The sequence below is a fragment of the Rhea americana genome, unplaced genomic scaffold (genome assembly GCF_003343005.1).
Source record: "Rhea americana isolate MKP2758 unplaced genomic scaffold, rheAme1 scaffold_6, whole genome shotgun sequence".
Lineage (NCBI taxonomy): Eukaryota > Metazoa > Chordata > Aves > Rheiformes > Rheidae > Rhea > Rhea americana.
This window is the reverse complement of record NW_028186756.1, coordinates 2,917,254-2,944,637: the sequence shown is the minus strand read 5'-3', so window position 1 is coordinate 2,944,637 and position 27,384 is coordinate 2,917,254. Positions and strand designations below refer to the sequence as shown.

At 34.9% G+C, this 27,384-nt stretch overlaps 1 protein-coding gene across 4 annotated transcripts in view; it reads left to right on the top strand.

The window, feature by feature from the left end:
* Window positions 1-23,408, top strand: part of STAG2 (STAG2 cohesin complex component) — a 79,844-nt gene extending 56,436 nt beyond the window's left edge. For 2 of the 4 annotated variants that reach the window (XM_085319678.1, XM_085319679.1), the window contains exons 16-34: window positions 340-443; window positions 1,175-1,267; window positions 1,462-1,551; window positions 2,364-2,567; window positions 3,699-3,769; window positions 4,033-4,120; window positions 4,224-4,304; window positions 8,666-8,758; window positions 10,703-10,877; window positions 11,288-11,427; window positions 12,590-12,691; window positions 14,701-14,849; window positions 15,339-15,467; window positions 15,829-16,034; window positions 16,388-16,577; window positions 16,665-16,778; window positions 18,229-18,355; window positions 18,609-18,686; window positions 21,483-23,408. In XM_085319678.1, the coding sequence (XP_085175804.1) occupies window positions 340-443; window positions 1,175-1,267; window positions 1,462-1,551; window positions 2,364-2,567; window positions 3,699-3,769; window positions 4,033-4,120; window positions 4,224-4,304; window positions 8,666-8,758; window positions 10,703-10,877; window positions 11,288-11,427; window positions 12,590-12,691; window positions 14,701-14,849; window positions 15,339-15,467; window positions 15,829-16,034; window positions 16,388-16,577; window positions 16,665-16,778; window positions 18,229-18,355; window positions 18,609-18,686; window positions 21,483-21,506 (2,258 nt within the window). In that variant the 3' untranslated portion in view covers window positions 21,507-23,408. The other 2 variants (XM_085319681.1, XM_085319680.1) reach the window with 2 other exon arrangements.
* Window positions 23,409-27,384: the final 3,976 nt, after the last annotated feature.

The following is a 27,384-nucleotide window of genomic DNA, read 5'->3' as shown; positions in this document are numbered from 1 at the left end:
AAAGGGGTGGGGGAAATCTGTAATTTTGTAGGTCCTATTAAAAAAAAAAATCTCCAAATAAAAAGAAACTAAAATGATTATAAAACTTCGTATTTTCTTCATCCTATTGTATGACTCATCCTATGTAATTTCCTCAAATTTGAATATTTTTCTGTGCTTATTTCTCTGTGTGTGTTGGTGGTGGGGAGAGAGACACAAGCTGTTGGCCCGTGTGCATGTCTGTCTCTTTTTTTCCTTTTYTTTTTAAACATGTATTTTTTTGTCCTTAGATATTAATACTTGTAGAAAAAATAACAACTAAAACTAGGCGTATGTTAACATGTGTTTCTTAAATTTCAGCTTTAACAGATAGACAAGAAAGTGCGCTGATTGAAATAATGCTTTGTACAATTCGACAAGCAGCTGAATGTCATCCTCCTGTGGGAAGAGGAACAGGGAAAAGGGTAGGAACTAAAAGCCACTTATGTAGAGATGTGGGAATGGCTAAGTAGGGACAGTGTGGGAAGAAGGAAAAGGCTGTAGGCTGTTGCTGCTGAAAGGAATGAATTGAAATATACAGATTCAGTCTCCATACCTGCCAATATTTGACTACTTTGATTCATTTTTTTCAGGATCTTGGTGTGTGCTTGATTTTTTTTTTTTTTTGTACTACTCTATTTGTTTTTAGTATTAAAGGTAATTAAAAATAGTTTTTAAAAGAAGTATTGGTTACTGAGGGATTAAGCAGGGAAGGGAAATAATTTCAAAAGTCATACAGCTGTTGGTAAGAAACCTGTTCAGATAGGAGTCAACAACTTGGATATGAAGACATAATTGGAACATGAATTGAATAAATACAAATTATTAAAAATCATAAGCTGAAAGGTTTGCTATTCTGTYGCTGTTAAGGAAAACAATCTAACCATGACATTTGTTTTAGTTTGTTGCTTTTAATTTCAAAGTAAGCTGGGTAATATTAGGTGTAACTTTAAACTGCATTTTTTTGAGTTGTAAAATTTTTATATTGACCTTTTTGAGGCAAACTTGCCTCACATGATTAGTACAGTGTATATATAAAAGATAATTTTACAGTGCTATCACAAGGTCTTTATACCTAATTACCATTTTATTTGTGCTAATGAAACTTTGTACCAGAGCTATTAATTGTAAAATCTTTACAATAACTATGTTTTAGGTGCTGACAGCAAAGGAAAAGAAAACCCAGTTGGATGACAGGACAAAAATTACAGAACTTTTTGCAGTAGCCCTTCCTCAGTTGTTAGCCAAGGTAAGTTTAACTCATCTCTTGCTGATGGGCTGCTGTTAAAATGTTAAACAAATAGTATAGTTTTTATAAGTAATTGCATGATTTGTACAACTGTTTTTCATATTAGCTATTACTAATATGTGATTATTTTAAGACCAACTGTACTGTTGGAATATATCCAATATACTTAAACTTTTTTCTTGCAAATTTTACAGTACTCTGTAGATGCAGAGAAAGTCACCAACTTACTGCAGTTGCCACAGTACTTTGATTTGGAAATTTACACAACAGGGCGATTAGAAAAGGTAATGTAGCACTCCTTAAGGTGGAAGGAAAAAAAATGAGTTTTAACTTCCTTACTGGAGTTTGTCACCATTGTAGATGCAGGTTTTTTTGCATTTATGTGACTTGTGTTATTGTAAAACTCATGGAGAGTGAGGCCTGAACTTCACAGCTTTGACTTTTTCCTCTTTGTAGAGAGCCTGAAAGTTTGATTTTTCTAAGACCTGTCTGGCCAGTTTTGACAGAGAATCTTATCACCAGTATTGCGTGAAAAAAGTTGAAAAATACCTCATCATAAAGCACGCAATTATTGTTCTGAAATTATCAGCTGTGACGATGAAGTTGGTGTTTTCTTGCTTTTACTTCCTCCTTCTCAGATGCATTGTTTTGCAGAGCTGCATTGTGAAGCAAGTAGCTGGAAATTGCTAGGGTCAAAAAAGTAATAAAATACTCAGTTGATAGCACAGCATGGAGGCGATAAGGAGCAGCAGTGAGCAACTCTATGGGGAGGCATATAAGAAAAACTGAAGTTTGCGCTAGTGCCTGAAACCTGAGTGTTGTGAAACTACATCTTCAGTTATCAGGACTGTGTATAAATGGTTACATGGTGAAAGATAAATATTTGTGTTGTTTAGTTGTCATTGTGAATTCATGTTAGATTAAAAACATACTGATAACTGATTTTTTTTAAATGAATTCACCTTATTCTGAAGTTTAAGCAGTTTTTCAGTGTTTTGTGATCTATATCATAGTTATGAGCTTAATCAGTTGGACTTCTCTTTAAAAATTCTCCAAGTTTTACAGTTGTTGTTTTTTCTTCCCTCCTTTCTTTAAGCATTTGGATGCCTTACTGCGACAAATCCGGGATATTGTAGAGAAGCACACAGATATAGATGTTTTGGAAGCCTGTTCAAAAACGTACCATGCTCTCTGTAATGAAGAGTTCACAATCTTCAACAGAGTTGACATTGCAAGAAGTCAGTTAATAGATGAATTGGCAGACAAGTTTAATCGACTTCTTGAAGACTTCCTGCAAGAGGTATTATAATATGCAAGATCATCTTTTTCTGCCCTTGTAAATATTTCCAGTATGTTGTTTTTGCCTTCATATGCAAGTCAGTGAATTAGGGATGTAAAGTTCACTCTGATCTTCAAAACTCTTAGGTTGAGTATAGTGATAGAGTAATATCATTATTGTGAATCTGTGATAAAGGAGCATGAGGTTTATCATCTCTTTGACTGCTTTTTTCACAGTTCTGAGATGTAGACTTATTTTGTTAAGCTTCACTCCTGTTCCTCAGGCCTATTGACCTGAACTAGCATGCCACCTTAGAAACTCTAGACATGCATGGACTGTGGGGAGAAAAAAAAAAAAAAGAAAAGGTTTATAGTATTCCATTAAGTCCTCCTTTGTGAAAAAGGGGAATATCTAAAATAAAAGGAATATCTAGAGGTAAAATAAGAAAATGAAATGTCAAGTAGTGTCTGACCTGAAGGAAAATGATAAATACTGTAGTACTGCTGAAATCTGTTGTACTTTGCTAAGATAAGATTGTGCAACTACAGAAGTGTAAAATTCATTGGACTTACGATATCTCTCTTACATTGATCAAGGTTCTTCATAATCTCAGAGGGTTAATTGTATGTAAATTAAAGATGATCTGCTATTCCTAAGTGATAGTTAAATATTTTTGAACTTTTTTGCTGCTTTTCTTTCTCCAAATGCAAGTTCATAAGAAGCTTGGGGAAAAAAAAATAGAATAAAACATTTTCTTCATCTCTGTGTCTTTCATCTGTGATTAATGCAAGATTGAAGTATTGACCCGTGGCCCATCTAGTCCATTATCTATTGTCTGATAGTGGCCTCTGCTGGATTCTTCAGAGAAACTTAAAACACCTACATAATACATTGTATTCAGATTCTATTTTTTTTTCCCTATATAGCATATATTCTCCTTAAGCTGCTGGTCATTTTTCTTTTAAGCATGAAGGCTGATTGCTCTTTAAGACTGTTTCGGTTGTACTTTGTGTTAACCTTCTATCTCAAACTCTCAACTCTTTGAAAAAATATACATCTTTTTAAAATATCTAGATACTTCTGAAATTAAAGTTCTCTAGTTTGCTTAGCATACTTGTTTGCAAGATTTCTTAMAATATGATTATTAAATAGGGAGAGGAACCTGATGAAGATGATGCTTATCAAGTCTTGTCAACACTGAAGAGAATCACTGCTTTTCACAAGTAAGTAGACTTCTGTCAAATTTTAAATTGGTAACTCTAAATCTGTGCAACTTTTTTTTTCCATTCAGTGTGAACACCTGTGTGTTGTGCATAATGCGTCATGGTTTGAATAAAGCATTTATAAGGTTGCATGGAAATACACATGTAACTAATCTTCAGTTTGCATTTCTTTTAGGACAGTGAAGAAGTAGTTAACATCAAATTGCAGAAATAGTTTAATAATGTTAGTTAAGTTATCTTTGTCTCATTTCTGTTGTTTCCAGTGCTCATGATTTATCAAGATGGGACTTGTTTGGCTGCAACTACAAGTTATTAAAAACTGGCATTGAAAATGGAGACATGCCAGAACAGGTTTGTAGTTGAAATATATTCTTTAGTTACAACAATAAATAGCTTTTGCTGCTGGTTTTTATCAACCTCTTTCATCTAATACTTTTTGTCTTCTTAATTGCAGATTGTTATTCATGCACTGCAGTGTACTCATTATGTAATCCTTTGGCAGCTAGCAAAAATTACTGAAAGCAGTTCCACAAAGGTATGACTTGTTCCAGTTGTATTGGTAAATAAACATTTGTACTACCTGCAGTGTCATCAAGTGGGAAGTGTGATGGAAGGATTCACAATTTCTCTGCAGTTATCTGCCAAAAGCTGCATTTCTAATAAGTTTTTCTACTTTGATTTTAATGTCAGAAAGCTTGAGATTTAAAGCTCTAATATTCCTCTAAATTTTTGAGGTTTATTTATTATTTAAATGTCAATATTATATTCAAATTGACAGAATTTTAAAGCAACTGTAGCAAAAGAATTGAATACCTTTTAGCTTAACAAAGTAACGATACTTAAGAGAAGTAGAAAACCAACTCTAAAATACAGTAGTTTTCTTTTACTACTCTTAAGTATGCATTGAGTTTCAATTTGTTTACAAACCATTATAGATCAGTGACAGCTTGATGAATTACGAGAATAAGAATTTGCACGCTGTCATAGTGTTCCTGTTTTTTATGTTGCACTCATATTTTGTTGCTCTTCATTAATCTTTTAAATGTGTTGTTAAATGAAGATGCATAAAGATTAAGTTTAAAAATCTCAATTTCTCAGAAGAATAGCAAGAGAGCTCTTTCAGATTTTATTTATAATAATCTTGGAGGACAAAGATGTCATAGTTTTAACTTCACTATTTGAAAAATCTTGGAGGAAGGATTAGAGTTTCTTGCATATACTAGACAGCATTACTGTAAGAACAAGTGGTAATGTAGCTTGCTATGAGAAGTGCCTTATGCAAGGCTGGACAGTTTGGAACAGACTTTATAAATCAGAGCACAGAAAACTCTGCTCTGGGTACCTATGTTAAGATTAGACACTCTTTTGCAGAAGCCTTCTGCAGTCCCGTAGTAAGGATCCGCTTTGTTCCACCTGGAACTTGCAGTGGAGTTTCACTTTTTATTGTTGGAGTTACTGATAGCACATCCTTTGCGAGAGTTGAAATAAACAAATTTTCAGCCTCTTGAATTCTCTCCGTTGCCATGCTTAAAATTAATTTAAAAAAAGTTGTAGACATCTCTGATAATTTATTAGGTAGTAAAATAAAAATTATAATTTAGTATTAATACAAATCTTTGTGTGAGGAAGTATACATTTTTKCTTTTTTCATTATTTTGTGATATTGTAGTGTGAGCATCTGGTAGATGACAGGGGTGGGAGGCATTTGGTATACCTTGTATTAGTTTCTTTTATAGCGTGGAACACCTACGGGACTTAGTGTGGAATCTGAAGATCTGTTAAATGCAAACTTCAACGCACACTGGCTGACTGTTCTACTGTCTAACTTYTAATAACTTAATGTTTACAAACCCCTAAATATCTGACAATAAGTGGATACATATAAGTAATTGAAAACTAACGTGTGAATGAAAAATTTTGGAGGCTTTGTTAGCTGACCCTAAGGCGAGGGGGCAATGGTCTGAATGTAATGAAAATGTGGGGTATTTGGTAGACTTTAAGGCTGTGTCACAAGTTTGACTGCAGAAGCTGAACAAAATATTATTCATAGAGRTGAACATCAACTTTTGTGCACTAAAACATAAATTGTAGTATTTTCAGTAGGAACATAGAGAACTTATTTGAAAAAGTAGTACTTTATTGAAACTATTTTCTGTTCCTGTATAATAAAATTTTGTAAATTAAAGGTATTTGTAGTTCTAGTTCAGAAGTTGAACCCGTTTCGTTAAACGTAACTGCTTGATTGCTGCCAAATGCACCAGGTACGCAGAGCAAGTTCCATTGATTTCTGCTTGGTTGCCAGTGGAACATAACAGCAAAGAAGTTGAAGCGTATTGCCAGTGGTGTCCTGTGCTCTACTTTTCTTTTTAAACGTGTTCTGTTTATGAACAGATTGACTAAGTTTGGGAGTTAACTTCAGAATCCAGACTTTTAAATTAAAAGACTCTATGATATTTATTAAACTTCAAGAGAACAATTCTGTGTAAAGGAAAGAACCCTTCTCTTAACATCAGTATAGTAATTTGACTGGTGAATGTTGGGAGAAGTTTGTGTAGTGAAAGTGTTATTAAAACGTGACATACTTAAACTCTGTTCAATCTTAGGCAATGAGCAGCTGTTGCTTTTGTGATTCCTTTTGGGATTAAATGACACATTATACTGATAAGTTACCTGTTCTCTTGAACGGCAGAGGCCTCTAGACACTGAGGTTTTTTTGGTTGTCTTACCGATTGCAAGTTTTGTTACCTGGTAATAATGACTTCCCTTCTACTTCAGTGATGACAATCTTGGTCTTTGAACTGATYGCCTACTGGGAAAATATGGTTGAGAAAATAGCCAAGTGTTCCAATCTGGTTCTCCCTCCTCTCAGCTCTGCCACTGTCCTGTAGTTTCTGTTATGTCTTGATAAAATGCTACTGGTTGTTTTTCACCTGGGCTATGGATGTGTAACTTTGTCAGTCATTATATGCTTTTGAAGCCCTTGYTATTCACTTGGCGACTTGAGTCAGAAACTCATGCTCTCCTGACTTTGAGGTCAGTGGAACTCTCTCTCCTAAAAGGTAGTATTTGAAGTATTGTGCTSCATGTGAAGGTACAGGCCTGCATTGCTACATCCAGATAAAGAATTTCTGTTCCAAATGATCTTGTAATTACTATGCACAGAAGCAGGCATTGGGGGGGGGGGGGAAAGGTAGGGATACGTGTGTGATACAGTTTCTGTATACTTGAACTGAAGAACAGCATCATTCATTAAATGAGCTAGAAGATCAAAAGGGTGCAAGCAAATTTGCTTTTAATTGAAAGCAGTTCTGAAATGGCTCTGAGTTTCATAAATGTTTCATGGCAGTCAAAGTAGGGTTTTTAAAACTCAGGATGCTGTGTTATCAGAGAGCAAGAGCTGGGTCTTTTCAGCCTGGGGAAGAGAAGACTGAGGGGGGATCTGATCAATGTGTACAAGTACCTGAAGGGAGGGTGTCAAGGGGACGGGGACAAACTCTTTTCAGTTGTCCCATGTGACAGGACAAGAGGCAATGGGCAGAAATTGAAGCACAGGAAGTTCCACCTGAAGGTGAGGGGGAATTTCTTCACTGTGAGAGTGACGGAGCACTGGAACAGGTTTCTCAGAGAGGTTGTGGAGTCTCCTTCTCTGGAGAGATTCAAGGMCTGCCTGGATGCAACCCTGTCTAAYRTGCTCTAAGTGACCCTGCTGAGCAGGGGGGTTGGCCTAGATGATCTCCAGAGGTCCCTTCCAACCTTACTGATTCTGTGATTCTATGATAATGATTCTTATTTTCTCTTGTAACTCATCTTTTGTTCTGTTTTCTTTTCCTTTGCACCCTGTTTTCCTCCCTCAAAGAGGTGAGGGGATTAAGTAGCTGTTGCTCATTTCCTTAGCCTCTCGCAGCCCTTGGAAGTCATGGTATTTGAATGAAATTATTCCTAGGATGGATTCCTTTCATATGCCACTTTCACCTACAAAAAAAAAAAAAAAAAAAAAAGGATGACTTTACTTTCTTTGTGTTCTTAACGGAGTCATAGGAGCTATAGAAAGAACTGAATGCCTTTAATTGAGGGCACAAAGTGGGAATGCAACTTTGTTTCAAACTATGCTCTGGAAAAGTATGTATGTGTGTTGGATGTGTGATGCTTTTTCCTGCCTCCCTTTGGTGTGTTTCTTCTTTGGACTGATACTGGTTATATTATATATTTCATACATAGTTCACGTACAGCAGACAAGTATATTTCTCCAGTTCCACCTGGGCTGGAATCTTCAAATATACAATTGATAGGGTAGCCAGGAGCTGTGGCACTACATACATACTGCACAGAACAATGTTTGTACAGAATGGATTGTACCCGTTTGCCTATTTTATTTGCTCACTAATCTAGTTTTTGGAAATTATGTCATTAAGTTACCTTTTTATAGAAGATGAAAAATACCTGATCCCTTCCTGACCTTTCCTGCTTTCATCCCCAAGCAGTGATTTTTATTAATATATATTTTTTTTAATTCAGTTGCCACTAAAATGGAGCCATGTCTGTTTTAGTAACATACAGCTGTGCAAGATTCATCATCTGGGTTGAAATGGCAGGTGTATGTGTAAAAGAAAGCTTTGTGCTCTAAATGTTTGTGGTGTGTAGGGGGGTTATTTTATTTTATTTTTTTTATTTTAAACTAGTGTTTTCCCAACTCATATTTCTATTTGTGGCAAGTAGAGCACAACAAAGATGAGGAAATTGCTACTTGTATTTGTAGTGAGATTAACTAAGGTGGTGGGCTTTGTCAAAACCACTTACGGAGGTCTGTAGTTGATAGCCCTGTGAAAAGGTATACTGTATGTTGTTAAGGTTAAGATGAAAAAGCAAAACTGTTATTTGAAATTCTTCTCTTTAAAGGAGGATCTTCTACGCTTAAAGAAGCAGATGAGAGTGTTTTGTCAAATCTGTCAACACTACCTGACTAATGTAAACACTGCTGTTAAAGAACAGGTTAGTGATTGTTATTTATCTGTATAATCTTTTAGTTTTGTTATACTTTTAAAGCAGTTTAAAATATAAGCAAGAGGAACTCTACATACTTACATAGCAACATGGTGCAAGTGCCTTGGATGCTTATACTTAGTGCCCTTTGAGGTTATGTATATAATGTAATTGTACGCTTTTCTGCCTTTGGATAATTTAGTTAGGATTGCAGAATCAATTAAAACCTAATTCTAATAATTTTACATAGCATAAACTTTTATTTTCCTTAAACAGCAGCTGGCCAAGTACACTGTAGAAGCATTCTAGTTAGTGGGAGAGTTACATTTCAAAGCAGTAGGACATTGAGTAAAGCTTGAGACTTGAGTTCTAGCAAATTGCATTCTGATGGCTTTCTGTCATTTTACTGGTTTTGTAGTTAGTCATTCATATATTTGCCCTTCCTGTGGAATAGTGTTTAGAGCCATGCAAGTAAAGTATCTAATGCCTCAAGCAGGAGACAGAATTCTGGCTTTTTGAAGAGCACAGATGTGAGGGGTTTTGTGTGAGGGTTTTTGTTTCAGGTTTTCTTTTTGTATGCCCACTCTCCCCCCCCCCCATGCCATTCAAACAGAATTGAGACTTGTTTTGGGAAATACTTGCTTTGAATTCTGTGGGTAACTGGGTTGGAGAAAAAGGTTAAACTATGGTGGCTGTGCCTCTTCCAGCCTATGGTCAAATAGTTCTCCAGTCAGGACACTTGTAGGAGTTTCAAATTCCACTGAAGAGTAGGGGTTATTGATAGCAGAAGAAATTATAAGTAAATCCCTTAAACAGCCTTCAGAATGCTAAAATGAAAAAAAATTCTCTCTGTATAGGGGAAGGGCCAAACTATCTTCTAGATATGCTTTTTCAATTAAACAAATAGAAAGCAAGGTGCATTTTAGCTGCAAAAGATAAAAACTTGGTTGATCTTGAAAACCTAGTCTACTGAATCACACAAGTGCAGCTTTTGAAATTTTGCTATAATGAGGATACTTTCTTAGCTGAATAGGTGTACTTTAAGTCTGAGCACTATCTAGTATCAAAATCACAAGATGTTGGGCGTGAAAGTGCGAGTAACATTATTCAAGTTCTGAGAAAGTCTATTTATAATAAAGGTCGGGGTCTGTGTAGGTCTGGGATAACTAAGATTACTGCCTGGTGACTGACTACTGGGTATAAAACTAAGACTACTGACAGGTAATTGCATAGGCTATTGACACATGATTCTGTTTGCTCCCTCTAATCTCATGAAAAGATGCAAGGGACTTGACCAAGAAGTTGGTAGTATGTCTTTGAGGAATTTGGGAACAGATTTGCCTTTTAGAATGGAGGTACTTATGCCATCAGAGGGGAAGAAATGAAACCCAGTACTAAGCAGCGTAAGGTTAAGCAGGTCTATTAGTTTGCAGGATGGAAGCTAGTTACGGATATGTTCAGAACTTCCAGGGAGTGGAGTACAGAGGTTTGAATCCAGTGTCAGATGGACAAGTTTGCTTGTTCAAACAAGAATTTGAAGGGATTGAGTGGCCTCAGCCATGTTAGACGTTTTACATGTGATCGATACCATAAAAAAAGAAAAAAAAAGGCAGGTTGTGTGGTTGGTATCTATGGTATCTACCTAATGTGTAATACCCTTCAGGCAGAATTTGAGAGATACGGGTTTGTCTTGGTTTAGTTTTAGAATATTTTGATACTCAGTTGGCTTCGTTTATAGAGTGTTTTTATTTACAGACCCAGCCTCTATACAGCAGTCTTTTACAGGAAACTATTTGCGTGTTGGCCTGTTTAGTCAAGTAAGACTTAAAGGCCTGTGTACAGAGTTGGGCTCTGAATAAGTGTTTTGTTCAGAGAAAATACAATATTCTCTACGTAAGTCAGAATTAAAATGTAGTTTCTAAACAGATATTTATTAAGATCTCTTTTTAATAGGCTTTCACAATTCTGTGCGATGTGTTGATGATCTTCAGTCATCAGATTATGACAGGAGGACGTGATATGTTGGAGCCACTCGTTTACACTCCTGATTCTTCGTTGCAATCTGAACTACTCAGTTTTATTTTAGATCATGTCTTCATTGATCAGGATGATGATAATAATAGCGCAGGTTTGTATAAAACTTGTTTCCTTTCTTTATATTATTTGTCTAAGTAATTATATTTTGTTTATGTATCCAGTTCGGGGGGGGGGGGCAGTGTTTGTTTTTTATGTTTATTTTCCCTTTCCCCTGGACTTGAAGTGCGCTTGAGCACAGAACTAAGTTTCTTTTCAGTGTCAGTAGCTGACTAAGCTCTTTACGTTTTGGGGGAAGTATTGGATAATGTTGGTGAAGGCTTAGTTTAATAGGCACAAGCGTGTCTCCTTTTCAGAAAGAGAGGCTTGTCAGTGGACAATCAAAAGCATTGCTGTCAGAACAGAGATCTGAATCCCTGAATCCTGATCATTAGCCCCTACCACTTTTATATAATACCTAAATATGAAGTGTTTGAACCTGACATTTTTCTGAACTCTTACCAGATGGGCAGCAGGATGATGAAGCCAGCAAAATTGAAGCATTGCACAAAAGAAGAAATCTACTTGCAGCTTTCTGTAAACTCATTGTATATACTGTGGTGGAAATGAATACTGCTGCAGACATTTTCAAGCAATATATGAAGGTATGTCTGAAGCCTAGTCGTGATAGTTCATAAAACTACTAAAATGTAACACTTTGGGGTTTTTTTTCTTTTTAATACTACTATTTAATATTTATTCTAACACATTTCAAAATGTGAAGATTCCAGAAGTCCAGGCAGTAGTTTGGAGGCCTCTAAAAATTCTTTTTCTGCCAAGGAGAGGGGAAAACTGAGATCATTCCAGAACTCATGTGTGGGTGATGGTGGGGAGTACCTGAAAATTGTTTCTACTTTGTTTTTAGTAAATTCATTTCTTACCTTGATTCATGATACATTTTTACTTCAGTAATAAACTTAGTAGGCTTTTAGAAAATCTTACAGAGATCAACCCAATGTTTACCTGTATCAAATAATTGCAGTTTAAATTTTTTAGAACAGGAAAAAAATATGCATTTGAGAGTTTACTTTCTTCCTTAGAAGAATTGTATTATTTTTTATTTTATTATTACCTATTTCCATCTTCAGTTCAATATAAAATCCTTTCTTGGTGCTTGGGATTCACAGCTGTACAATGATATGAGTTCCATTTTTGTGAACGTGGTTAAACTTTAYTCCTTTATGATTTACATTAAAAAAAAAATAGCTAGCCTACTTTTGTCTGACTGCCCTGTACACATTTTGAATCACTTAATAACTAATTTAGTCTTCAGTGAACCTTAAATATTTTCAAAACCAAACAGGCAGTTGTCTTGATTGGAAAAATTATGACTATGAAGCTATCCATAAATGCTTCCTTTCAGTAGAGAAAATAGCATTTTTTTCCTGGCAGTGTCATAGGAGTTACCAAAAAGATCAGATTCAAATCCTGTACTCCAAAGTGGTCAACACATCTTTCACAAATGAGTCATGAACTTGAAGATAAACATTTCTGTCTGCCACTAAACTGATACTAATGACTTTCCACTTCTTTTCAAAATTGTTTAAATCTTTTGGGGTTTTATGGGTATTTATCATTTTGAAGATATTTTAGAATATAATCTTGATGATGTAATCACGAACATGTTAGTATTGGTTTTTACTTTTCAAAGTGTCTGAAATTTTTTAAAGCAGCATATCCTAAATGTTGTTTTCTGAGGAGTTTTGGTAATTGTAATGTTTTCAGCTGAAATCAAAAGTTAACCTATTGCATTTGGATTTTTCCTAGTATTACAATGACTATGGTGATATTATTAAAGAAACAATGAGTAAAACAAGACAAATAGACAAAATCCAGTGTGCTAAAACGCTTATTCTTAGCTTGCAGCAGGTAAGAATGATTTACTTGTAATATTTTATGTATGAAGTCCCATACTATAGAAGATCATGTTCTTTTGCTTAATAGCTACAGTAAGAAATTCATGAAGAAATTTGTATAGAAGATAGAGATAAACAGATTTGAAGTGACATGTGCTTTCTGCAACTATTTGAAAAACTGCTAACAGCCTTCCTCTACTCCTCAAATCTTGTCTTACTGAAAAGTGTGTGGGAAGGATGATAAATATTAAATGGGGGTAGTACATGATATGTTCTTAATTCAAGAGTAGTTTGAGTCACATTCACAGAAATGTGTTACAAACTTTGTAGCTTATTCTTGAACAGATAAAGGGAAAGATTTCCTGCTTTTCTTACTGTATCTGTTCTTAGAAGTAATGAGAAATTATGGTATTTTAGTATTTCTTAATGTTTGGTAGGGGCTTTGCCARTCTTTGAAATTAAAGCATAATTTAATGCACTGTTCAGTATATGATTGTACTTGTAAGGAGAGCCGATGAATTCAGTGGAGATCAGAATCAGATTCATCTGCCTGCGTAAGCCATCTGCATGAATCTTACAAGAGTGAGGTGATAGCTCTGCAATCTGCTTTAATTCAGCATAGATCTGTGCTGTTGTCGAAAGGAGCAATGTCCCTGAATTTATCCCCTCTCCCCATCCTTTGTTACCGGTACTAGAGTTCATAGAGCTGTGTAGTGGATCTAGATCTAGATACTGATCTAGTTGAAAACTAACCTGGGGYGGGGGGAAGCTTGCGGAAGCCTCTGATCTGGTTGAGGAATCTCATTGCCAGTACAAGGGAGGAAGAGATCTTTCCTTTTCAGAGCAGCATGACTTCAGGTAGTTGGTAAACTGCAGCATGAAGTATACAACTAAAGCTAGTTTCTCCTTTTATGATTTTTGACAACCTTCTCAAATTCAAAATTTTTTGTCACATCAGAATAATTTCCCTTATTGATCTTCTCAGTTCTGTAAGTAACTTACCCTTTCTATTTTAAAGGGCAAATGGAAGTTGTGGATGTAATAAGTACAAGGGCAGTTACTATTCTGTTTGCATATTAGGATTGTGCAACTTGAAGGGACCCAAATATCATAAAAAATGACATTAAATTTAAACATGTAAACTAATATTTTTCCAGGAAAACTTCTTAGAAAAGGAACCAATCTGAGAGGAAATACTAGAAGTGATAGCTGATAAAGGGAGTACTGAATTTCCAGTGAGCCATACCAGCATAAAAGGCAACACACCACTTAGATATGTTTTGGCTCAAACTGGTAATAAAAAGTTAATGTGCATAGCCCTAGTAAGTCCAGTTTTTGTTCATTATACTCTCCTTAGATAATACAGAATATAATAGACAAAATATAATAGAAATTTTGATTGTTGTAGAGAATTACGGTCAGAATCAGTAGGATGGTGAAAAGATTGATCAAAGAAAAAATTTACAAAGTTCAGCATGTTCAGCTTTGCCAAGTATTGATGGATAGTAACAATCAGAGCCTCAGTGGCAAAGCTGCTAGTGTTTTCAGCAGCTCTCCTGAAGCCTTGTTTTCATTTTAAATTATTCCCATTCTGTTTCTATTTGGAAAAGGTACAAAAGATGAGTTAGAAACTAGTAATTGAATTAGCAAACTGTAACAAAAAGGCCATGTGAGAATTTACCCTATTTATTTCTTCTCTGTTAGAGTACAGATCAGGGAGTTTTATTAATTCTCAGTACTCTTCACTCTGAAACAGCTCATTTAGGAAACCACTGAAACCAGTTTTGTCCAGCATGACAAAATGCTTTGACACAAACTTGTTCATGCTTCAAGGATAAACTCTGAAGTATAGACTCCTCAAGAGGAGCCTTGACTTGACTTTCCTAAATGTCCATGTTGATCTTTTGGGGTTTTCTAATTAAGCAGTAAAACACATTTTGCAACTTTTTACTCTGCCTAGTTTTGTCCCACCTTGACATAATCTTTTAATAAATGAAAATCGTCTTTTTTTATTTTGTACAGCTTTTCAATGAAATGATTCAAGAAAATGGTTATAATTTTGACAGATCATCACCAACATTCAGTGGCATAAAGGAACTTGCTCGACGTTTTGCATTAACGTTTGGACTGGATCAGTTGAAAACAAGAGAAGCTATAGCTATGTTACATAAGTAATTATGTGCTTTGGATTACTTTTTTGTAAACACTTTTTTGACTAACGTAATTAAAATATCTTTTCTGTCTTTCAAAATTAATTTCTTAATACAAAGTATGTCGGTGCTGAGGACCTTCATTTTGACTGTATCCTATTTTACAAATTAGGAGGTGACTGCATTGTCCATGAAATAAAACCAAAAATAAAAGCTTGTAAATGATAGCAGTATTGGTGCAGTCATGAAAAAGTGTAAATGTCTTGTCCATAACGGTAGTGACTTGTCGACTTACCAGTGGTCATTATTTTTGCTATGCGTGGAAAACTTGAATTGTGAGAACTGTGGAGCATTATGACAAAAGGAATGCATCCAGGTTCAAATTATGAATAGTGTTGACTTCCTAAGGATCTGGCAACATTTAAGAACTAACTACTTTCTTGAAGTAGGGGAATGTTGTTCAGTTTCGGTAGCTCGCAGTGCTTAGAACTCTTTCTTTTCTTACTTTAGAGATGGCATAGAGTTTGCCTTTAAGGAGCCTAATCCACAAGGTGAGAGCCATCCACCATTGAACTTGGCATTTCTTGATATCCTGAGTGAGTTCTCCTCCAAGCTTCTCAGACAAGACAAAAGAACAGTGTAAGTATTTGCTTAATATTATCATATTATCATATCATAATATTATCATATCAGAAAACATGCACCTGAGTAAACCTGTATATATGGGTATTGCATTCACAGAAAATGAAATCTTTGGCACTTGAGCCAATTTTAACCTGGCAGGTTAGAGAGTATGATCACAAAGGGTAAATTGTTTTTATCCTTGTTGTTCTCATTTTATGGTGGATAGAAAGAAAACATACTCTGAATTTGCTGTTGTCAGACCTCTTTGATAACTAGGTGAGAAGAGCCTTGGGTGTTAAAGTAGTTGCTTGTCTTCACATGTGAACATCACCTTACCAATATTGTGCATCTTTCTAACCACTTTTTCCATTTAAAGGTATGTTTATTTGGAGAAGTTCATGACCTTTCAGATGTCTCTACGAAGAGAAGATGTGTGGCTTCCTCTCATGTCCTACAGAAACTCTTTATTAGCTGGTGGGGATGATGATACTATGTCAGTCATCAGTGGAATCAGTAGTCGAGGATCTACAGTAAGAAATAAGAAAACAAAGCCAGCAACAGGGAAACGGAAAGCACCTGAAGGTTGCGACTTTTCCTATTTTAAAATTTACTCTACTCTTTACATACATCTCTTACATTATGTGCATGTCTTAGTGAAAAATTCTTCATCTTGGAAGTCTGAATAATGTGGTGCTGAGGCACAAAAGGAAATGAAGGAATTATGCTACTTAAAGTTGCAGAACTTAAAAGTATTCTAAATGCTTTAGTCAGCAGCAGAATATTAATGCATTTTGGGGCACATTTAAGAATTTATATATCAAAAAGTAATGAAATTGATTCTCAGTAGGCAGGATGTACATGTATTAAGTCTTTCTTAAACATTTAATTTTTGACTAGTTTGAAAAGACTTACTGATATCCTGTGTTTCCTTCCAGCTGAAGAAAGCAGCAGTAGTGACAGTATGTGGCTGAACAGGGAGCAGACAATGCACACGCCAGTCATGATGCAGACACCTCAACTTACTTCCACAATAATGAGGGAGCCCAAGAGATTGCGACCTGAAGAGAGTTATATGGGTGTCTATCCTATGCAGCCTGAACACCACCAAGCTCCACTCGATTACAAGTACGTAGAGATGAGTAGGTCTGCTTTGTGTTAGCATTCATACGCAAAAACAGTTCTTGTTTAAAATAGAACAATGGTCTTTTTAAGCACGCAAGTAACGTGGATGTTGGCTCAAAGGCAACAGGAAGAAGCCGCGCGACAACAACAGGAGAGGGCAGCGATGAACTACGTCAAGCTGAGAACCAACTTGCAACATGCTATGTGAGTTGAGAGAGAGCTGTTATCTCAGTGGCTTGGAAAGGGGAAGATTTCTTAAGTGTAATGTTACTCCTGTATCTCTTAAGAGGCATACATGTTCTAGTTTTTGAGTAGTGTTTAATTACACTAATTAGGATCTGGGGTCAGTGGGGAGAGGGGAAGGTGAGATGGGTGTTAATTTGGCTTAATGCCTTTGACTAGTACTCTGGGTACATCCACATAGGAAAGTGGTGGTAAAAGTAYGTGGGGCTGCATTTACCAGAATAGATTAATCTCTTTGATTGGTTTGTCCTGTTCAATTTTGAACTAAAATTCCAGAAACATGAACTAATTGTGAGCTTCATATTACAAGTAACCAGGTATATTGCTAAACTGACTGCTGTCTGTGGCAGATTTTTATAATCAGTGCAACATGTGAAATATCTTCTCTGTGTATTGTGTAGACATAGTTCTCAATTGCAGAATCTTTTTTTNTTTTTTTTTTTTTTAAGATATAGGACATTAAAATGCACTTCAAGATAGGTGTTTCAACGTGTTCAGAAATTCAGTTCTCAATTCTACTATTTTTTCTTTTGACTTCTGAGTTGTGTGTTTAGGGTTCAACTGCTTTCTTAGGAAAGGTATTCCTGTTAAAGAAACTGTTGTCTGTTTGTGATTGGCATGGGTTTTGTCAGATCTGAACCCTCATTGAGGTTGAGAGGAACACAATAGGACCAGAAGTCCAGTTGCGTATGTTGATCATCATGCAAATATTTTGTAGATCTTTCCAACTCAAAACCACCCAAAAAAAACTTGTAAAATTTTCCAAATTATAAATGAAGATGAAGTCAGACTGATGTTTCTTAAATCAGCTTTGTYCTTCAGAGATCATATATACTTATTTTACTGACATTTACTTCATTGCATTTTCCCAAGTGTGCATTTTGACATGCACACTAGTGAAGTTACACTTCAGAGGTAGTTTAGCTGAGGAGAGGAAGAATATCTTTAGAAGTCCTATGTTTATATAATGCTTTTATGGTTCTGCAGGAGAAAGGCAAAAGTTTTAAATTAAAACCCTGRGCCTAGATTAAGGAGCTTTACATCTTTCCTCTGCTTGTTTTTAATTTTTTAATGCCAGTACTTCACAGATTTGCACATACTCCTGAAACTGTTATGTGAAGTTGCTGTAGTTTCAATCTGCCTATCAATTCCTGCAACCTCTCAGTATACCTGTTTGGAGAAGTCTTTCAAAGTTTCCTAAACTGATCTTTGCTAGTCATTCTCTTAGTATTTTCTAGCTGAATAAATGTTTTTAGTAGTAGTTGTGAGTGTTTGTATTTTAGTTACTAAAAACAGTTCTTTCTATTTTAACGGAATTGTCATGTGTTGGCAGTTCCTTATTAAGCATTAGCTTTTTAAACATGCAGACAAAACTTACCTTGATATATTTGCTTTTTCTTTTCAAATTCAGTCGACGTGGCGCAAGTCTAATGGAAGATGATGAAGAGCCAATTGTTGAAGATGTGATGATGTCATCAGAAGGCCGAATTGAAGATCTCAATGAAGGCATGGATTTTGACACCATGGACATAGACCTAGTAAGAAACTTGCTTGGCTTTTACTGGATAGTGGTTATGCTTTTCTGGTTTTGAAGTAAGGTATTTGAATCATTTTGTTACTGAAACAAGAAATAATTTCTGTTGCTCTCTTGCACCATTGTTTAAGAATGCACGTACAGTTTGTTCACGCATACCTGCGTGTGTACACAGTTTGTTCAAACTGCCATACAATGTTTTTTAAACAAAATTACTGTTAAAATGTTAAATGGCTGTTTTTTTTTTTTTTTTAAAGCCACCGTCAAAGAACAGGAGAGAAAGAACAGAGCTAAAACCAGATTTCTTTGACCCTGCTTCAATCATGGATGAATCGGTAGGTTAACATCTGTAAGAGGAATGTACGTAGAATCAGTCTTATGTTTACAGTACTCTTACTTAAAACTTTGAGTAGAAGCAATTCAATTCTTAGTTTTTCCTTAGTATTTCCTTATTTTGACAAACTGGTCCAGTTGATGAAATATTCTGCTCTATAATTCCGTGCTGTAATTCGGTTCCGTAAATTTTAAGATAGTTAATATTCTTCAAGTCTCAGAGAGGAGAATTACTGTGCTCATACTAAGGTTTTTGCAAATTTATAGGATTTTGTTCTTAATACTTTATATGTAGCTATGTAGAAATCAAAAGCCTTTGAATCTAAGAAGAAAACACATTTAGGTTGGCAAAGATCCTTGCAGAGGTTAATAGGGAACAACTTTAAAAAATAAAAATTGCAAACACGTGACATCAAAGGCAAGTTTCTGATAAGCTAATTCAAGCAACTCTGTCATTACCAGTGGATAGCTTGGACTTTTTCTTTAGCTGGCATGTAAAATTTTGTTCATAAGGTAATAGAAAAAATAGAGATGATACGGATATCTGCTTATAGAGATGAGAGGTATTTTTTCTTTCCGTATAAAGCTTTAGGTCCAAACATCTGAAGCGTGTAGTTTCTGCTTGCAGTTGCCCTTTTTTCCGACTTGATAATGTCATCTGCAGTCTCTGTTCTCTTTTAAAAATCTGCATGAGGGATCCCTTCTGTCTTGAACCACTTGTAATGTATGCAGCCATTTTTGACCTTGTGTAGCTGGTACAAAATTACACTGGAAATAACAAGCTGCAGCAACCCAGCAAAGGACAGTACAACAAGGCTTCCTGGGAATCTTGGACAGCTTGATGGAAATTGGAAGACGGTTATATGCTTTTACAGTATTATCACAGCATGAAGCTTTTCTTGTTATGGGGGAAAAGTCTTAATACTGTTTTAAATGCAGATCCGTATATTTTGTACCAGTAGGCTTTTGTTTTAGTAATGATGAATCAGATTAGGTATGCATTTTTGTGTATTCAGTTTTGAAGTAACACTTTTTGACTTTGTTTTTAAAATAGTTGTTCCCTTCTTAATTTTAACTAATTGGCCTGTGAAATACCAGTCACTTTTATTCTTCCTACAGTGATGAAAATTTGATCAGCTACAAGTATATTTCATTAATTTCAGAAACCTTGCAGCTTTTCAGTTTGTAAATTAATGAAGAATAGTTTAGTAGGTTTACTATTAGCTAGTGTTCTTTCCTGTTACTTACTCTTTTTACCGCAATCTCATGCAAGCCCAGGATTTGCTAGGTGCTCCTTAGCTGCAATTCAGGAGTATCGCCACACGATGGCAGCCGGTTACGGCCGTATTGCTCTGCAAACTTTCGAAGCCCCTTATGAGAGACATGCTAGTAGTGTCCTGCCTTTGTGTGCCAGAAGAATAAACTATGCACTATTTTTCTGCGAGGGGGGAATGATGACATACTCAAATGCATTATAAGTTGCTATGGCTAAAGGGGCATCATCTAGCAARCCGTCTTCCCAGTCAGGACGCAGCAAAGGTGCTGAACAGCCAGGACTGCAGAAAACACTGCATCACAGAACACAGCTTTTCTTTAGGGTAAACTCCACCTAAATTAATTTAAATGGGAAGATCTAATAATTTTTTCAGAGATTATGATAATCCATATTAAAGCAGAGCTGAAATTATCACTCAGTATTTTAAATATAAAAAAGCTTCATGAACACAAAAACTCTCCTAAAGTTGCTTTGCTTTATTGATACAATTTCTTATGGAGGTCCATCATTTTTGGAGTTGATGTGCTTGTTTTTTATAGACCTAGACTTACAAATCTGGTTTTTAGTTTATTCTGATACATACGGTTTAGACTGAACTTTTAGTGATCCTCTTACCATTTTACTATGCATCTGGTTATTGCTGGCACCTGAGGCAGTTCATGTCTTAGTGCACAATATTATATGATACATCCGAGGTAAATTTGTTACCAAGAACAGTAAAAATTGTTTAAGAAGCAGATAAGTACAAACAGCAGTCTTTAACTTCTTGATATTCAGGAGAATTAAGTCTTATATACTTCTATAGCACTTTTTGATTCTATAGCCCTATAAAAAGATAGGGCAGTCACAAGATCTGTATGTTGTTCTTTTAGCAAATCAGTGATGATAGCTGCTTTCATTGGCATAGAAAATACGATTTGCTCCCACTTAGGAAGTATAAACTGATTCTTTTCATTTCAGGCAGGCTTTTTCTTCACTTAATCACATAGACTTCCAAAGAACAGTGCTTTGGGTTAACTTGGATTTTTTTTTTTTTTAATTCTCTTCCTGAAATAATTGTTTAATTCCAAATTCGTGTCCTGGCTGGCTGCTGTGGGATGACCTGTTGTCTTTATAAACACATGCAGCAGCAGGCAGTGTGTTGAGTGTTCTGGCTCAGACTTAGCTGCTACATGCTGCACAGTGGGTTTCAGATTAAGGCCTATAGAGAATTACCATTGTCAAAGAACTAATTGAAAATTATTTTGCGATTATAATCTAAAATAAGTAAAGCACAGTATTTATTGCATTCGTACTGGATCTGATTTTAATTTCAAGCATTGACAAACGTTTTCTAGTAAATGAGGTGCCCTTTTCGTACTATAATATAAATCGTAAGTTTGAATTTGATTTGGAAGAAAAATAAACTTAAAATGCCTTAACATATCTTGAAGTGTCGTAATCTTATCATATACTATTTGCTTTGTTTTTGTTAAATGTATAGTAGACTACAAATTGACACCATTTCTAACTTTTTTTTTAGGTTCTTGGGGTGTCAATGTTTTAATACCAGAGCAGCAAATAAATCAGTGGTGAAGTCATTTTCTAAGTGGAAGAGGAAGTTTTTCAGTACAAAATTGTGGTAGATACAGTGAAATTCTGAACATTTTTTTCTCTAAGGAGAATGACATGCTTTCAAGATCAAGTGCATTGAAGGGGCAGCTTTGTTTGCCTGAAAAAAGAAATGTAAAGGACAAGTAAACAATTTGAGGATAAGCTACACTTTTTTTTTGTTGGAAAAATCAATATTTTATTTATGTGCTATCAATTTGTTCTGGATCATAAGAAGTATTCCCTCTTAGTTTTAATCAGTCTGAGAGGTGTTTGGTACAGATTTGAGCCCCTCTCTTTATACATTTGCTGGCTATCCTAAATAATAATGAACTCTACTGGATTGCTGTTTACATCCATGAACTGAAATAATAGATGGATTGATTTGTTTCTTACAGTGATAGAACCAGAAGAGTGTCAATATTTTAAATTAAACACAAACTTCATCAACAGAAGCTTTGTTTAAATTAATCATGTCAAAAAAAACCAACCTAAAAGCAGAATTTCACCAGCTTTTTTGATCTGAAATGTTCTTTTTTCTTTTTTTTTTCCAAAAGCTTCATGCTAGCCTTCTCAGAAAGGTACAGAAAATATAAACTACCAGAAAGTAACAGATCGTTCATGCTTGCCCATTACCAGCTCTGAAAGTTTGCTTGTCCTTTAAGAAAAATGTAATGTTGTGAAATTCCTTCCAGTAGTGCCACTGTATTTTGTCTCCAAATAAAAGAAGCTTATTGTAGTATGTTTGCAGAAAAATTCTAAACAAAAATTATACAGCTTATTAGAGTGTGGGAATAGGGATCTAAATTTTAAATAAAATTATATATATATATAAATTGGTGCTGATTTTATAATTGCGCAGTTTGTTTAGTTTTTTCTTACTTTTAAATTCCAACTTAAAATTATGAGGTTTCAGAAATATATTGAAAGTTTAACAATGTTTAAAAATAGAAGAGCATGAGAGTTCATGCTTTAAAAATGATTTTTAAATTTGTATTTTATATTGTTTTATCTATCTGTCTTTGCAAGCAGTCTTCAGGTTAAAGATACTTCTAACAGGTTACAGTACATTTCCTCTGTATGTAAATTAGATTGGATAATAGAAATTCATAAACAACCCATAGTATTCTTTGAAAGCTAAGCTTTAAACTTCATTTTGTGTCCATTCACAAATAAATTAAATTGGTCTAAAACAGAAAGTTGGATCTATGCCATTTCGACATCGACTCATTTTGCAAGGCTTAGGCAGCTAGACATCATTTTAAAGGAAATATTAACTTATATTACATATGTATATTTTTTGTCAGTTGTCTCTCAGTTCTTGAGGTATATTATTTTAATCATTCCATGCCTTAATATGCTTGCAATACAAGGATCTCCCCAAATGGGTGAATATGAAAAGGCTTCCTGTTTTTAGACTCAGAAATTAAACATTCGGCTGTGGTAGCCAAAAACCATAGATTATCTAAAGGATCATGATAAAATATAATTATTTTACTAAGTCATGGGGTAACAACAAAGTCGAAACTAGATCTGCCTAACTCATTTTACATAAATAAATACTCTCATGTCTAAAAGTACTGCCTATATTGTTTTTCACACCACTGCATTTAATAGAACTGCTGAGAGGACTGTATATATGATTTTAAACTTAAGTTGATTTTTTTTTTCTTACTCTTGAAGGAGTGTTTCTTTGTGAAAGCAGTTCTTACAGCTTTGTTTTCAACCAGCTAAAAATGTTTTATATATTTACCTTAACCTGTTGTCCTCCACATTCTATTGTCCTAATTGTACTGTTTTCTGATTTGTATTTATGTCTTGAGACAGTAACTTTTTGAATAAAAATAAACCTACAGTATGTTGTATGTTTGATCTTTTTAAATCCGGGGGGTAAGGGAGGTCAGTGAAGAAAGGGGAGTGAGTAATGCAAATGTTATGTTTATAAAAATCAAAATCTTTTTCCATGTCTTTTAAGTGTTTGTCTCAGAGTTGGGATAATGTATGGAAAACTGCACTGTTTTATATTTGTAATAAATTGTACAAGTTTTTAAAATGTGAATAAAGCACTAATTGGGTTATTAATTTAAAGTAGAAAAGTTATGCAATCATGATTGTTTTAAATATGCTTTAATTTGAGATAAACTTGTTAAGAGAATTAGCAGTGTAAATACAGAGTGAGCTTTTCAAGAAGCGAGTACCTGCAAATAAAATTTTTAAAATTTCTATGGAACTTTTACATGGCAAGAAATCAATGATTAATTATTTTTGTGTTACATTTTTTAAAAGGTGTGTCAATAGCCTTTCTGTTGGTTTCTTTTCCGTGTTAGCTGATGTTTGTCAGAATGCTTTTGATTCAGACATTGGAAGTATTGCATATAATCAAATCAGGCTCTTTGGTTCACTGAATGTGCATACTACTTTCCATTCCTTACATTTATCATATGCCTATAAAATAGGCTTTTTAAGCCTAATTGATAAGATGGTAAGAAAACAAGCAAAAAATCCTAAGCATTCCTCCTTCCCTCCCTGCAACAAGCCTGAATGTGTGCTGAAAATCTCCTTTTGGTTACCAGCCATTATAAAGGAGTCATTTAAAAACCTTATGGATGCATACTTCTAATCCTTGCGAATGTGACTCTGAATTTTGTTTTTATTTTATTTTCTCATTACAAATGTATCCTGTCTCTAAATCCTACAAGCTCAAGTGATTTTAGTAGACTCTAAATTTATAACTCAAAAGTACTTTCACTGCTCAATGTGAAATCTGTTACAGTGATACAATTTTGGTACAGATAACTGTAAAAAGTTTTTTTTTTTTCTTTTTGAAAGGCTGTACAATAAAAATGTAGAAAATAAAAAGCATTACAGAGAAAATAAAGACTGTCCTCTAATTTACCAAAGAGGCCACACAGGAGGTATTGACATATAATGAGATTCAACAAAATAGTCTTTGCATATTCTGTAAAAAGTATTTCCTGAAATTAAACAACCAAAGACAATATGTAAGAAGTTGATGATTGCTCTTGTGTGTTTCGTTCTGKTTTTTTGGGAGGGTTTCCCCTTCAGATGGTGTGTTGCTGATTGATGCAGCTTGCTAGGGTCACTAAATTCCCATCTATTCTAATCTCAGTTTAAATGAAGAATTGCCACTTGGAATGTTTTCCCTTCTCTAATTTTCGGAGGATTTACGCAGACATTTGTCCTAACATGGAATTTCAAGGTACTATTAACTTCAGGCTTACTTTGTTTTTGAGGTGTTTTGCTGCTTTTCAAGCTATAGCTTCTTAATTCTTTTTAATAGTCTGACCATCTTGGACTTGTTCATTCTTTTGAAGCATTTGACAAAACTGCCAATATGTGTTTCAAAAGTCTTTTGATAAATACTAATTGTTTCCTTAATGTACTGATTCTTGCTTAAATATTTTGCTTTAGTTTAATTTTCTTCATTTGATTTATAGTATGAAAATACATCTATGTCATTCCCTCGTTGATAATCCTAAGTGATGCCTATCAATGATAGAGTTTAATTTCTGTTATTTATTAACATGCAAAAGTTATGCCTTTGATGGATGAGGGAAAAGATGTATTTGAAAAATAAGGTAACGTATAATGATTGTATGTAAGGAAGTAACAATTCAAAGTCAGTTGCGGCTGTCACATTGTTTTCACCTCTTTTACAGTGTCCCGCTCTCGTGTTGCCCACCTTTCCTAAACGTGCGCTTCTCTTCGTTTTAGTCTCTTAACTTTCATACGTTTAAAGAAGCTTTAACAGCTAAAGTTCTAGTCATTATAGATGCAATGTAAGTGCCTTTCTACTAGAAGTCTTTTAAACTACACTGCCAAATTCTAGAAACTTAATAGTGGAAGTACAGATGTTAAACAAACAAAACACCCCAAACCCTATACTTGTGCCGCAAAACTGATCCAGAGCATTTTAAGTCAACAAGAAGTATTTTGGCAGTTGTGTCGCAGAACCGCGTGTAGAAYTTGTGTCGGTCTAGAGACTATGTATGGTTCTTTGCAATATAATCATGGTTCCCTGAAAGTGATGGTGTAATTTGTGCTAAAGTTTTCAGAACATTTTTGATTGAAAAAAGAGGAAAGCACATCATATTTTGCTAATTAGCTTTATTTGTTTAAAAGGAAAGCTGTATTTGGTTTTTAAAAGAATTTCTGTTTTTAGCTGATGAGAGCTTGAAATCTGTATTTCTAGAAAAGCTGGTCTAAAAAAAAAAAGTTGTAAGACGATTTTAAGAAGATATTTACTATAATTACCCAGAAAGGGACATAAAAGTCAAAATGATAAATTCACTGATGGAACTAGAGCATCTCGGATAAGGAAGGGGATCCAGAAATGGACTTTGCTTCATTTAAAATAAAAATAAAATTAAACACATCGTAAAACAAAAGGATTTGGAGAAATTGAATCATACTAGTCTGCTGCTGAAAACAATTTCTAGTGTGTTGAGGTGGGTAATGCCGAGGTCAGATTAATGCCAACAGCAGCAAATTGTTTCAAATTTGGTAGGTTGTAGACATTCCTAATATGCTCTGTTGTATAAGCTAAGAATATTCCATTTATTTCCATTCTTTGAGTGCCTTGAGAAAGTTCTGTGCTGGATACTAATACTGTTAAAATTTGTCATAATTTAAGCAGGGATAGTGTTTGTGTGGAGAATGGTGATAATTTAATCTGACTTCACGTTAGAATAAGGCATATCTTCTTAATCTAATCTAAATTTCAATAACCCTGTCTAGGATGCTCATTCAAAATATTTGACCTTAAGTTTAACTTTCTTCAGTGTCATTCTCTCAGTCATCTCTAACATCTACCAACAGTTATTGTAAGACAGTAACTTTCTTGGGAATTGATACAAATACTGTGCCAGAGTTAGTCCAATTAATGGTTATTTTTGGTTGGCTTGGAGCTACGGGGTGTGTGTGTGTGTGTGTGTGTGTGTGTGTGTGTGTGTGTGTGTGTACTGGAGGCTTCATCTCAGCCCGCTGATCTTGCGCTCATCAGCCCAGGTACTCTGCAGCGCTTCAGCCGGAGTGCTGTGTTGGCAGCTCCACGCGAAAAGCTCTTGTTATTTACCACACCATATTGCCATTCCAGGAAGGCCTGCATTTTGCTGCTGCTTTTTGAATAGCAGTTAAACCACAGTTCGTGCATGATGTGCACACAATCTCTTACTATTTTAACATGCTGTTTTCACAGGTTTATATTTTGTTTTCTTCTTTTTAGACTGTTGAACTCCACTATTTGCAAAAAAGCAAACCACATCCACTTGTTTTTCATATCATGCACAAGAAGCATTTAAAGATGTGGCATATCTTACATTTAGACTGCTCTTTGTGTTTTTCATCTTAAAATACTGAGTTGTCATTTGCACAATTCCTCTTACATCTCAACTGACAAAATCTGTCTCTTTATTTCTGTTTCTGATTTGTAATCTTGTGTTTTGAAAAGCAGGTTCAATTTTTGTGATTTTCTTTTACTGAAATTGTGTATCACAGCCAGGAATTAAAAGGCTTTATGGAACATAGTATGGATTAGGGAAGTGACTTTGTCACTAAAATACACAATCTTGTCATTTTCCTCCTCTTTGAGGTACTGATGGTTCATAGTTTAAGAGCATCCTGTGTAAATACTCAAAACTGCAGAAGCCTGCCTATTCGACCTATCACTAGTTTTCCTTGTTTAGGAATAGGGTGTGTTTTTTTCGTTCTTGCTCAATTCAGTGGCTTGTTCTTAGTGAAAGCAGCTTGTTTGAAATGCTATGAGGCTAAAGGGAACAGGTGTTCTATTTTAAGTTGTTTTCATTACAGTCATC